The sequence below is a fragment of the Cuculus canorus genome, chromosome 6 (genome assembly GCF_017976375.1).
Source record: "Cuculus canorus isolate bCucCan1 chromosome 6, bCucCan1.pri, whole genome shotgun sequence".
NCBI classification, from domain to species: domain Eukaryota; kingdom Metazoa; phylum Chordata; class Aves; order Cuculiformes; family Cuculidae; genus Cuculus; species Cuculus canorus.
The window spans coordinates 31491109-31504166 of NC_071406.1; the positions used below are offsets into that span (position 1 = coordinate 31491109).

Genomic DNA, 13058 nt, shown 5'->3' on the forward strand with positions numbered 1-13058 from the left:
CCCGCCTGTGCCCCCCTGCCCCGCTGTCCCCCCCGTGTCCCCACTGTCCCCCCGTTGTCCCCTGCCCCCCCGGCTCCTGCTGCCACCCGGGCAAGGAAAGGCGCGGCAAAGCTCCCGCCACCTCTCCCGCCCGCGGGCACCTGCAGCGCTGCCCAAACCGGTTGGAACTCTGCGAAGGAAGAGAGCTCTTCTCCAAGCGACAGCGACAGGACCAGGCGGAACGGCCTCAAGCTGCATCAGGGCAGGTTCAGATTGGACATCTGGAAATATTTCTCCGCCAAAAGGGTCCTCTGGCACTGGAATGGCTGCCCAGGGAGGTGGGGGAGTCCCTATCCCTGGAGGTGTCTAAAAGACAGGGAGATGGAGCGCTCAGGGATCTGGTTCAGTGGTGGGCAGGTGTGGTTGGACTCAATGATCATAGAATCACCAGGTTGGAAAGGACCCACTGAATCATCGAGTCCAACCATTCCTAACACTCCCTAAACGATGCCCCTCAGCACCTTATCCACCTGTTTCTTAAGCACCTCCAGGGAAGGTGACTGAACCCGCTCCCTGGGCAGCCTCTGTCAGTGCCCAATGACCCTTTCCATGAAAAATTTTTTCCTGATGTCCTGCCTGAACCTCCCCTGGCAGAGCTTGAGGCCATTCCTCCTGTCACTGGTGAGAAGAGGCCAGTTCCCTCCTCTCCACAACCTCCTTTCAGGTAGTTGTAGAGAGCAATAAGGTCTCCCCTCAGGTACTATTTCAAGGTCTTTTTGAAACAAGCGATTCTGTGATTCTAAGGGTCTGGCCGAACTCCTCTGACAGCCCTCAGCACTGGTAGTACCCCAGAGGTGACGTCCTGCACATCCAGGTCCTTTTTGTGACTTTACAGGGTATGGAGCAACGAGTGTGTTAAAAAAGTGAATAACTGAGGCTGAAACACGAGTGCGTTTCCCGAGTGAACGGCAGCGCAGACCCTCCGTGAGCACTTGTGGGCTGCAAGGTCCTGCGGCACACAGGAGAACTTGTGAACCTGCCCAAAGTGCCCCTTGCCTTGCTGAGCTTTTTAGAAACCACTCCAAACACCTTCAGTTTGAGAGAGGGGGACTGTGGAACCCTTGTTTTCCAGGCATAGTATCATAATGTAACAGCGGGAGGATGTAAACGTGGTGCATGTGTGCTTGCTGCTATTACTGCATGCAGCTGTTAGAAAACAAATTCTGTTTTTAACACAAGTTCTTACTACAGGATTTTCTGTCCTAGTAAAAGCATCCCAAAGCATGATTTGTTTGCTGCTGGATGTTAATTTTGCATTATCTAGGACATAAGCGTTGTTGAAAAAATAAAAAAAAGCAGATTGCAAGCTTGCTTGCACAGTAAAGAACATCTTAAAGCAATTACCCAAGTTGGTAATGAAGCAGCAGGTTACTTTTTGGATCTGTTAACCTTCATTTGCTAACCTTGACATAGCCTACAAAACCAAACCTTGGTGTAGCTACAGGGGTTGTTTTGTCAGTGCCATAAAACAAAATGGTGTAAGCAGCTATCGATAATTAAATCCTGTGCGGTGAAGTTTTCATATCTCCTAGCAGCCAAACCCTACTTCAGCTTCACTCTGAAACCGACTAACTGAAAGTTACTAGCAAAATATGTGTGATGTTACTGGTGTTGACTGAGATTCTCATCTGCCACCACACATCTTGTGTATTTACTCATTATGTCAGGGCTTACATTTTAAGCATCTTTAGGGAAGTGCTGTGCTGGTAGGCTTAAGGGTAAGCAGTAGTTCCATGCAGGAGATGCGAGTTGCAGCTGCTGTATTGCTTCTTAGAACGTCTCATCCCTGAATAATCACTTTTACTGGTAGAAAGCAGTACTTTTTGGACGGAGAATTATGATTTGTCAGGGTTTGCTAAGGTATTATACTTTTCTTTATTGTTGGAGGGGTTGTTTGTTTAATTTTTAGTGTCTGTATAATACTGGCATTAGTAGGAAACCGCAAGATAGGCATTCCAGGTGAAAGGCACCAATCAACCCTTGGGTATTGCATTATAAAACAAATAGTTATTTGAACAATTAAACATAAGTTTCACTTCTTTTGCGTCTAACAGTTGAGCTTATACTGAAGTAATTAAATCAATTTGGATTTTTGTTTTCTTTTTTGTACTTAACCTTTTTTTTTTTTTTTTTGCGTGAGTTGTAGGATTGCAAGATTTGAATTTAGCCTGACCTTGTCCTGTTCAGCTAAGTTGCTAAGAGACTCAAAAGTTAGTAATGAGGACTTTTCATGTAAACCTAATTTCTTTAGAAAGCAGGGTAAAAACAAAGCCTATGCTGGCACTGTGGAAAGTTACTGTAGCTCATTACAGTCAATTATATAAGCAGTGTCTTGGGGAATTCAGAATTTAAAACCACTGTCCTGGAACAGGAACATGTGTTTTCCTTTGGAGTTGCATGTTCCCATTTTGCTGTAATATTTGAGCACTGTGATTTGCAGAAAAACTTCAGTATTTTGGTACTACAGTTCTTGTGGATTGTGTAAGTTTTTGCTTTCACCATTGACTCGAAGATCAGCTCATTAATTTTATGTTCCTTAAAACTTGTTGAAAAGAAAGTGAGCCTGGAAGATACTGTGAAAAAGCTCTTGAATAGTGTTATTTGATCTGTCAGGAAGTTGTATCTTGACAGCACTCTTAATTTAGTAATGGATTATGAAGCTATATATATATAAAAACATGATAAGAAGAGGTTGCAAATAGCCCATATGACATACAAATTGAAGACTAAGGAAGAAAGGAAATGTTCTTCAGTTGAGAGAACAGAGAAGAAAAGGGAAAGGGGAAGAGCACGTGGGCTGGGAATTAAAGCTAAATTGGCTTTAGTGTAGATGCAGTTGAGAAAAACAACTGAATTATCTGAAACAGGGATGCTTCTGTTTCAAGAAAGCAATTCTTTAGAGAAGATTTCTGATACAAAACTGAGTTCAGTTTTGACCTTTTTCTGAGATAAAATATTTCCTGAAAACATAAATTACAACTTAGTAAATGTATTTTTAATCATCTAATATTTCTCTGTGTTGTCGCAACATAGGTTATCAATTGCTAAAACAAGTGCATTTGCATTCATAGAAATTTTTAAAATCTAATTCTTGGATACTAAAAATGATCAGCCAACCAACCCCCATACAGGTGCTAATAAAGTGTTTTACTTACAACTGATTTGGTTTAAGGCAGTGTTGTAGTGCTTTAAGAATCATGATGGACTGGTCTGAGCCTTAATCGTCACCTGTCGCTTAGGTTCAAAGAGATTTTGTTCTTTTCTCTTTGGGAACTCATAATCCTGTAAATTGCGTGACTGCTTAGGTGGTTGGTCGTTTGCTTTGTTGCAATATGGAAATGTGGGCTTTCTTTTGGTGAATAGTTGACAGAGTCAAATTGGATCCTGAGTGTTTCCAAAACCAGGTCCTCACTAGGCCACACATCACAGAATCTCAAAATAAGAAGAAAAAAAGGTCTCCAAAGTATCATAGGTTTATTTTTTCTGAAGAGACTTATTAAAGTGGTTACTGCTATTGCTGAAATTCCCATTGCAGGTTACATCTCTCTAGAAGTCCTGTAAGAGTTCACCTTGCATCTGTCATTTACCCTGACGTAACGGTTGTCATCTGACAGTCACCTACACAACCCTCTTCTCGAGACTTAGTGATTATATCGGGTGCAATAAATTCCCATGTCCTGGGAGGAGAGGTTGGGTTTCGATACGCCAGGCCCCTCATCCCCGTCCCTGTAGTATAAGGCTATATTTACTTTACCACTGTGCCACTTCGAAGAGTGCATGGTTGCATTCATTTGCAGCTTGTTTCAAAGCCAGATGGAGTTACTAGCTGTTTCAAGTAAGTAACTGCAGTCACTCATTATGCATAGTTATACCTACTTAAACAAAATACTTAATACTTCAATTATTTTTTTTTAAATCAAAATCTAGTTTTTTGTTCAGTATTCTTTAGACTGTAATGCTTTAAACAATACATAAAACGTAAACCAGATCATTTCAATTACTGGATAACCACTCTATGGTCGTGTTTGCAATGATACAGAGAAAGTGATTGGTTTCTTTTTAACTTTTGCAACAGAAAATAAAATTACCGAGGAAAACAGCGAGACGATATCCAGCATATGAACTCTATCTCTATGGGGAAGGAAACTATGCTGAAGAAAACAAAAATCTCCTATTGACAGGAATTCCAGTTCTCTTTCTTCCTGGGAATGCTGGCAGTTACAAACAAGGTAAGCATTTAGCCAAATTATAGGTATGTTACAAAGAGCTCTTGTATTTATGCTTTACTGAATGGCAAGAAGTTTTCTGTTTGAAATAGTATCAACAAAAAAGTCATAATGGTTGATCATATTATGGTGTAGATATCCTTGTTAATTCTTGGATAATTTCCAGCAGTCAAAAGACTTGTTTGAAATCAGTTAAACAGTTGAGCTCTAATATTTTACTGGAGGAAGACTTCAACTGTAGGAAGCCAGAAACAGCACAGGTCGTGCTGCACTATGGCAGTATTGCATCCTTTCTATGTTTTTGATTGCAAACATCTAGTTGGTTTCAGTTTGAAAGAGGTTTAGTGCAGTTATACCAAATAAAACAAGACCTCAATTTGATCAGAGGAAACTGCACAAGCTACCATCTGTGATGTGAAGGAATGACGCACTGTAGAAATAAGCGTCATCATGTGGCTTGCTCTGTAGCTTCTTTATGTCCTGCCTCTATGCAGTGGTGTTTTTGATTTAGTGTCGTTTCCCACTTGACACACAGTCTGCTTTTGGTTTCCGTGTTATTCCTGCTTACGCTTCTAGGCTCCAAATGAAAAGAATTAGTAGTTCTAAAGTATTTTTGGTTTTTCGTTGTAAATGCTGAAGTTAGTAGCTTGAGCATGGAGTGTTGTGTTTCGGTGTTTATTCAAGCAGCCAGTATTCCTTCCAGGCTGGGATTGTCAGGCCCTTACTTTCGTTCTCTAAAATGTGCTTTGAAACAATAACACTCTAAACTATGCTAGCAAAATTGGTGGTTATTTCTGGGGAAAACCACTGTAGTCTAAACCCTGATGTCTTACAGTGACAATTTTTCCTTATATTTGTGCTGAGCTTGATGATTAAATGGGCTGATTTCAGAGAAGCTTTACAAAGTTTGTCTCTGATAACATACCCACTTAGCTTATAACAAAGTGAAATATTTTATCAACTCGTACTTTCAGGAAACCCATACGGACTAGCAGACACAATAGCAGTATCCAAAGAAGATTGCAAACATAATAATTATGAGGGACACCATGTGGAATTCTGTAATTGTGTATCAAGTATTGCAAATCTGTGAATTAACCATGTGTCTAAAAACACAGGAAACAAAATGATACTTTTAGGATATGTTAGGAATCAAGAGGAGTATATGAAGAAAACTTAAAACTAGGTCAGCAGAACTACATGCTCTGTATGTAATGTTCTACTTATCAGTATATATTGAAATATTTGTTTATGAAATTGATTTAGGGAGAATGGCAATAAGTATGTGCATTTTTCAAAATGTTTTTGTTTAAAATCACTATTTAAAATTGTTCTGCCTTAGTGGCTCAGAATAGTTTTTGTTTTATTATGGAATTTATGAAAATTCACATTTCATTCAGAATTTATTGTGGTGTAACTCTTTAATTCTGATACCTAGATGCACGGAGAAGGTGCTGCTATTGTTTTCATACTCATGTAAAATATATTCATCAATGAAGACAAGTGCTGCTGCTGCCTTTTCTGGGCTTGTTATTTTGATGTGTTACAGATGCTTCTGAATTATGTTAATCATCAGCCTTCCTGAGCACTAAACTGAACCTTTTAAAATGTATAAAATTGAGACTTTGGATAAAAGATGGTGGTCTGGTTTAATTGTTGGGAATAAACTGGAGAATTGAGAACCTGAGTTCTATTTAAGAATCTGTTACGTGCTTGCGTTGTGATTTTTGGCAACGTTCTTTTTACATGACCTCCAAAATAAGGTTGTGACAAGATACTTGATCTTTTAAATACATTTTAGATCTTTCAAACCAGTTTGAAGATGTTCTTGTTGCTTATTAACTTTAGATAGCCTTGGTGAAATGACTGACTATGAATTAGATTTATAATTTTCATCATGCTGATAATATCTGTTTGAGTCTTTGAATACGTGAACTATTTCATAAATATTATTTTCCCATTTCATGAGCTTTGTTGAAATTGGTTTGATGTGTTAATTTTGATAGCAGACTTTTCCAAGAAGGACCATTCTACAGGCTGCAGATATCTGAAACTGTTGCAGTCTAGAAGAATCTTGCTCTATGTGCCAGATTTCATAGAATGATAGTATAGTTTGGGTTGGAAGGGACCTTAAAGATAATCCATTTCCAACCCCCCTGCCATGGGCAGGGACATCCCACTAGATCAGGCTGCCCAAGGCCCCATCCAACCTGGCCTTGAACACCTCCAGGGATGGGGCAGCCACAGCTTCCCTGGGCAACCTGTGCCAGTGTTTTACCACTCTCATGGTGAAGAAATTTTTCCTAATGTCCAGTCTAAATCTGCCTCTCTCCAGTTTATACCCATTCCCCCTGGTCATATCCCCACAAGCCTTTGTGAATAGCCCCTCTCCAGCTTTCCTGGAGCCCCTTCAGGTAATGGGAGGTCGCTATAAGATCTCCACTGAGCCTTCTCTTCTCCAGGCTGAACAGGCCCAACTCTCTCAGCCTGTCCTTGTAGGGAAGATGCTCCAGCCCTCTGGTCATCTTTGTAGCCCTTCTCTGGACCCATTCCAAGACTTCCACATCCTTCTTACACTGAGGATTGCAGAACTGGATGCAGTGTTCCAGATGAGGTCTCATTTGGGCAGGCCTTTCTGGTGAAAGTCATTAGTTATTTTATATACTTGCTTCTGGGAATTTCTTGTCTCTTTTTTTTTTTTCTTTTTCCCCTCTTCTTTCTCTGTCATGCTTTTTTGTTTGCAGCCTTTACTGTTCCCATCCTGCCATGTCTCCATGGAAACTCAGGATCAACTCTGCACTCGGAAGGCTGCATTAAGTAGTAGCTGGAGTTGGATGGAGAAGACAGGCCAGAAACAAGACCTTGTAAACAGAATATTTTCTCCATCAAGATTTTAGGTGGAAAAGTGACTTTTAGAATTTGGTTTTCTAATTCCCCATACATATCTTGGTGCTATTTGGGAATGTTGTCCTAGAGTTGATGGTCTTCAGAAGAATTTTAGGAAAGCCTAGCAGCAGCAATATCTCTAGAGTGGAAGTCAAGAGTGCTCCTTTGTCTTCTTGTCCTGGTGGTGGTAAGAAGCTGCAAATGAGATGAGAAAAGCAGGTGGAGGAATGTAGTCTTTAATCTTGTATACTTTTGGGTTTTTTTACATAATGTATCTCTGTAGTCAGCAGTAAGCTAGGTCGCCTGGTTGACTGCCAAAAGCATAGTACGCACCTCTGTATCTTTCCAAGCTTTCTTTTCATCTCAAGTTTGTTCTTTTCCACATTCTTATGTAGGATCTTGTTGTGATACGTTTACTAGTATTTTTTTTCAGAGGGATTCTTTCAAAAATAGGGAGTAATTACTTCTTTCCACACTTTATAATTCTGTTCTGACAGTGACTGGCTGATACTTCTGCTCTGATTATTTATATCTTCAAATCTGTTTTTGTAAATCGAATATGACTGCATACTAGAAAAGAGATCATTTGGTTTTGGTTGTCTTTTTCATCCCTTTTTTTTGCTTTTATGAATGACTTCAGATGAACAATGGATTTAAGATAACATTTGTTTCTTGTTAGATTATATACTTATGTGTTGGTCTATTAATGATGGTGCTAAGCAGTGAGTGTCAGACCATTCTAACTGATGTGGTTTCTTTTCCTAGTACGTTCTCTTGGCTCCATTGCACTTAGAAAAGCAGAAGATGTTGACTTCAAGTATCATTTTAATTTCTTCAGTATCAACTTTAATGAGGAGTTGGTTGCATTGTATGGTGGCAGTCTGCAACGACAGACCAAGTTTGTGCATGAATGCATAAAAGTAATTCTGAAGTTGTACAGGGTGAGTAGTGACATACACTTAATAATGTACTTGCATTTTGGAGTGGAATTCTGGGCTGCCTTTTCTACTGGAAAACTGGAGAATGATGAATAAGGAGGGAGACTTCTATGATGTGCGTAGGTAACTGAATGTGATAGTGGTACAGTAGAAAATTGCTGCTCTTAAATAGATTTTTTTTTTTAATGCTTGTGACAATCCTAGAGCTTTTGTTAGGTTTTGTATTCTAAATAAATACTTCCGTACACAATTTATGCTTTTTTTTTAGTAAAGATGTAAATTTTCCCTAGCTTATTAAAACCTTAATTTAGTGTCACCTCACATCCATTTTTCTCTTAGGAAATTTCTTTGATATCTTATGTCCCTAAGAGTCTCAGAAATTAAAATAAGCTTAAGTTTCTGATGCTTACACAGACTGTATTATATTCCCGTTGAGCTGGAAACTTCACTTTAAGCGTGTTTTTTGAGATAGCAAATGAATTAATATTAATTCTATAAACTTGTCAATTCGATACTAGTTAATATTATCCTTGAGAGGACAAGTTCATTTTGAGGGAAAAAGATATACAACTGATAACCTTAGTTCAGTGTCAAATCTATTTTGGATCTGTCTAATTATGCTTTGTGTTTTCCTTAAGGATCGCGAATTTGCACCGACCAGTGTTGCAATAGTAGGTCATTCCATGGGTGGTCTTGTTGCAAGAGCCTTGCTTACTCTGAAGAATTTTAAGCCTGAACTTATAAACCTCCTCATTACACAAGCCACACCTCATGTTGCACCTGTACTGCCTTTAGACAAATATCTCACCGGTAAGTATTGCAGGTTATCTAATCACATTGTGTTTCTATATTGACCCCCTGAAGCATTAATAGGTGACACTCTTGCAAATCAGCAGGAAAATGTGCTTGTTTGTTTACTGTAATTAATCTTTTCCTTTGTTACTCAGGTGGTTGGTTGGGAGCGCTAGGGTACTGAGAAGAAGTAAAGTGTCATATAAAATGGATTATGTGGACTTGAGCCTCTATGCAGGGCCTGGAGGTCTAAATAATTTGTTAGAATTAGAATTGCTAAATTTAATGTTTGTCACGCCCAAAGGTTGGAGAGGTTAGACTATTAAATATAGATAAAATTACATATTTTATAAAATGTCTTTACTTAAAAAATAGGTCATATTTTCTGATCACCTAAATAATTGTGGCATAAATAATGAAGTGTGATTGTTTTGCCTGTGCTATACACTTCTTGACAAGCTAGATGTGTCTAAACCATACTGATGAAATATGTGCTCAGTGATAATTGTGCTGCTACATGTAGATATTGAAGGAATTGGTGAAGGAAAGGGAATAAATGTTTATTTTCATTATTCTCTGTGGTATCTGAGGGGAATGGATTATCTTTAGCTGCTGGATTTGATTTATTGTGCTTGTATTAATCCTTCTTACAACTGACTGCAATGCAATGCTTCTTCCTTGCTGACTGTTTCTGAGCTGTGGCTGTCCTTAAAATAAATAAATGGTTTGAAACCTAAACACTGTATGTGCTCGGTTGATACACAAATTGTAAGTGTATGTCTTTTCCAACTGCTACGTTTTTGGGCTTACAGTAATATTTGTCCTTCCTTATGTGAATCAAAAGCGATAACTGGAGCTTGAATGACTCTAGAGGGTCTTACAGAAACTTTTAGTTAAACGTTTCAATAATTTTTTTGTGTGTATCAAATAGACTTACGGGGAAATTGTAATTGATTTTAATATATTTTATAGATTTTTACACAGCTGTAAACAATCACTGGATTCTAAAGGCCCGAGACTTAAGAAATTTAACTACCCTTTCTGTGGCGGGAGGATTCAGAGATTACCAAGTTCGTTCAGGACTGGCTTTTCTACCAAGATTGAGTCAACATGACAGTGCCTTATCTGTTGTGGTAAAAAAGCAAACTGTTTTTTTGGTTTTGCATGGAGCTGTGTTAGGTAGCTATTTATGTAATGCATGTGTTGGTGTCTAAATATAGTCTGCATGTGCAGCATAGTAAAACTAAATATGAAAATACTGCATGTGGAAACACAAAGTAGATAGTATACAGTTATAAAATCGTAAATAGTTGATGTTGTATAGATGAATGTCCACTGGAAGAGTATGCGTTGGGTTTCATTTGAATCATGTCCAACCAGGTACTGTTTCTTCTCACCACCTTCTTGCACCTTTTCTGTTCTGGAACTCGGGTTTTGTTTTCCTGCAATTTGTGCAAGACGTATATGGAGACCAGTAGATGGGCAGTGTGGTGTAGACTGCCTGTTTGATTATGAAAAGAGAGCTCTGGCTTGCAGTCTTTTTGTATTTACTGTTTTTCAAAGAACTTAGGAACAGAAGGCACGTACTGGATTAGAAGTCCAGTCTTGTGTTTTTGCAGACGTCTACCTCCTTCCAAAATTAATCAAGAGATATAATAAGCTTAGATTTGTCATTCTGCCACCACCTGTTACAAATATGGAAGAATCTGGAAAATGTTCCCTAGTAGGAGAAATTTGTAATTTCCAAATTCAATTTACTGTGCAAGTCAGCTTTTAAATGTCTTTGTTCTGACATCAATGTGAAATGTTATCTGAAATACTTGTCATTCCCTTGGTGTTTACCTCGCTGTCCACTGTATAGAAAGCTGTCTATAAATAGTCTCAGCTCTGATTCTGCTAGGCTAAGAAGATTAACTCTGCATTCCCTCTGTCCTAGTAACTGTTCTCTGCATCTCCTCTGCTTTTATTTCTCTTGAGTGTTGGTGACCAGAATTTTGCATGAAAACTCACGTGTAGTGGTACCAGTGCTTCCTCGTGGTTTTTTTTTTTTTCTTTAGTTTATTGGGTTTGGGGGTGGTTTTGTTCTTGTTCAGTTTGTTTTCGTTCTCCTAAACTGTAATGCATTAATAGTTCATGGCTTACTTGATTCAAGTTATACAAGTAGGTGGTGAATTCTTTTTATGGGAAGTGGTTTTCATATTGTTAGTCCCTAAAATGCAATACACTTACATAAATGAATAGCTTCACACGGTCCACTTCTTTCTGCATGGTGCTCTGATGCTCCTTTCTGTTGAGGATGCCCTTGATTTTCCAGCAGCAGCTTTCATGGGCATGCTCCTATATTTGTGTGCCGGGATCACTTATTAAAACAGTAAGATCAGTCATAGAAGCAGTCTTTGAAACTTTTCGTAAGTTTCCTCCATATCAATTGCCCTTTTCACCATGAGTCTCTGCTTATCTAACGTAGATAACTTGGTCTTTTTGTTTTACAAAGGCTTCAGCATTTGTAAGTTGTTTTTTTGACTGAAGAAGTTATTCTCTTGTACTCTAGTCTGTGAAACTCTTAATATAAACACTGTTCTTTTTAATAATTGAGCTAATATGTTTAAATAAAGAGGGGAAAGGCTTGCTTAGAATTTAAAAATGTTGAATACTAACAAAATCTTAACTTTTTTCCTTCCCCCAACAGAGCTCAGCTGTGCCTAGAGCTTGGGCCTCAACAGACCATCTCTCCATAGTGTGGTAAGCTAATGGAGCAAAGGTTAATTGAGTGGCCTTGCATCCCTCTGTTCTCTGCTGTTATCGTGTTATACAGTCATTTAACTTCAGCATAATATTATTGTGATGTTTCTTCTGACCACATTATTCTCCTGGATATTGTCTTTCTATATTTAATTTTACTTATTCTGTCTTCTAGGTGCAAAGAATTGATCCTTGCTACCATTAGAGCTTTGTTTGATCTCATAGATGAAAACACAAGGCAGGTTTGTATATGTGATCTCCTATATATTTACCCATCACACTTTCTTCTTTCATCCCAGGATGCTTAATCAGGACAAATATAATCAGAAAATTCCTTTCTGAGTGTTCTAAGTCATGCTGAGAAAATTGTTCCCATCTTGTACCAGTCACTGAAAAACCTGTGTCTTTGTGTTGTTTGGCCTATTCGTCAGAAATAATTCAATGTTAACTCAGTTTTGTTATTGACTGCTTGATGCTTCATAGTTGGGGTGGGGACTGAACTGTTCTTGCAGAATGCAGCAGGTTTATTTGACCTTGTATAAGCATAAACACATTTTGCTAGCTGTGTATCTTTGAACGTCACCTCTGAATGTATGCTCATCACTTTCACCGATGAGCCTACAAACGGTGAAAAGCTGCGATAGTTTAAGTCGGGCGTAATGCTTTGAGAACTTCACCATGTTTTGTCATCATAGTGGCCAGCATGTGTTTGTGGCGTTCTCTGCAAACAGCAGTTACAAAAATAAAATGCAACTAAAAGCCTAGCGTGTTTATTTACCTCCAGCGACCGTTATTTATTGCTTTTCTAAGTAAATACCCTGCACCTTATCTTATGAAAACTGTTGGAGAAATCTCCTGTTGTATTCTGTTTTCTTTCTGAAGTGGTATGCAGCAATAAGTATAAATTGGAATTAAGGTCCAAGAGGCTGGAAAGATGTAAGAGCAGAGCCCAAACATAGAAGAGGAAGGCTTCCATGTGTTCTTTTTGAGGCTGTTTGGGGCAGACTTCTCTACTTCTTTAGATGTACTCACTTTAATGTGCAATTTAGAGACATAAGGGGGATACAGTTGTTCTGGAGTTGACTGGCAATGTGTTGGAGGGTACAACATTTCTGAGTTCAGTTGTAATGTCTGCAATTTTGAAAAGCTGAATAGACAAAAATTAGTGCCAGAAATCTGATTCTGTATTATTTGAGGAAGAACGCATGTGTGCCTTTAAAGACAGTTTAGTAGAATGGTTTCCTTGTGTAAAAAGTAGGCAAGGACATAAAACTAAGTTTTAGCTATGCTTTGTAACGTGCAGACTTTCTGTATTGCAGTGATTGACTATTGATGCACTTCATTTGCTCAGATTATTGAATTCAGAATAGAATTGGAGTACCATGTCTTCTAACAATCTTTCCCGACTCTCATTCCCAAAACTGTATTGCTAGCT

The 13058-nt window shown here is 38.6% G+C and overlaps 1 protein-coding gene across 2 annotated transcripts in view; it reads left to right on the forward strand.

The window, feature by feature from the left end:
* Window positions 1–13058, forward strand: part of PGAP1 (post-GPI attachment to proteins inositol deacylase 1) — a 39529-nt gene that overhangs the window by 545 nt on the left and 25926 nt on the right. For both annotated transcript variants that reach the window (XM_054070460.1, XM_054070459.1), the window contains exons 2-7: window positions 4115–4268; window positions 7917–8092; window positions 8728–8899; window positions 9854–10014; window positions 11571–11623; window positions 11799–11865. In XM_054070460.1, the coding sequence (XP_053926435.1) occupies window positions 4115–4268; window positions 7917–8092; window positions 8728–8899; window positions 9854–10014; window positions 11571–11623; window positions 11799–11865 (783 nt within the window). The remainder of the gene's footprint in view (window positions 1–4114; window positions 4269–7916; window positions 8093–8727; window positions 8900–9853; window positions 10015–11570; window positions 11624–11798; window positions 11866–13058) is intronic.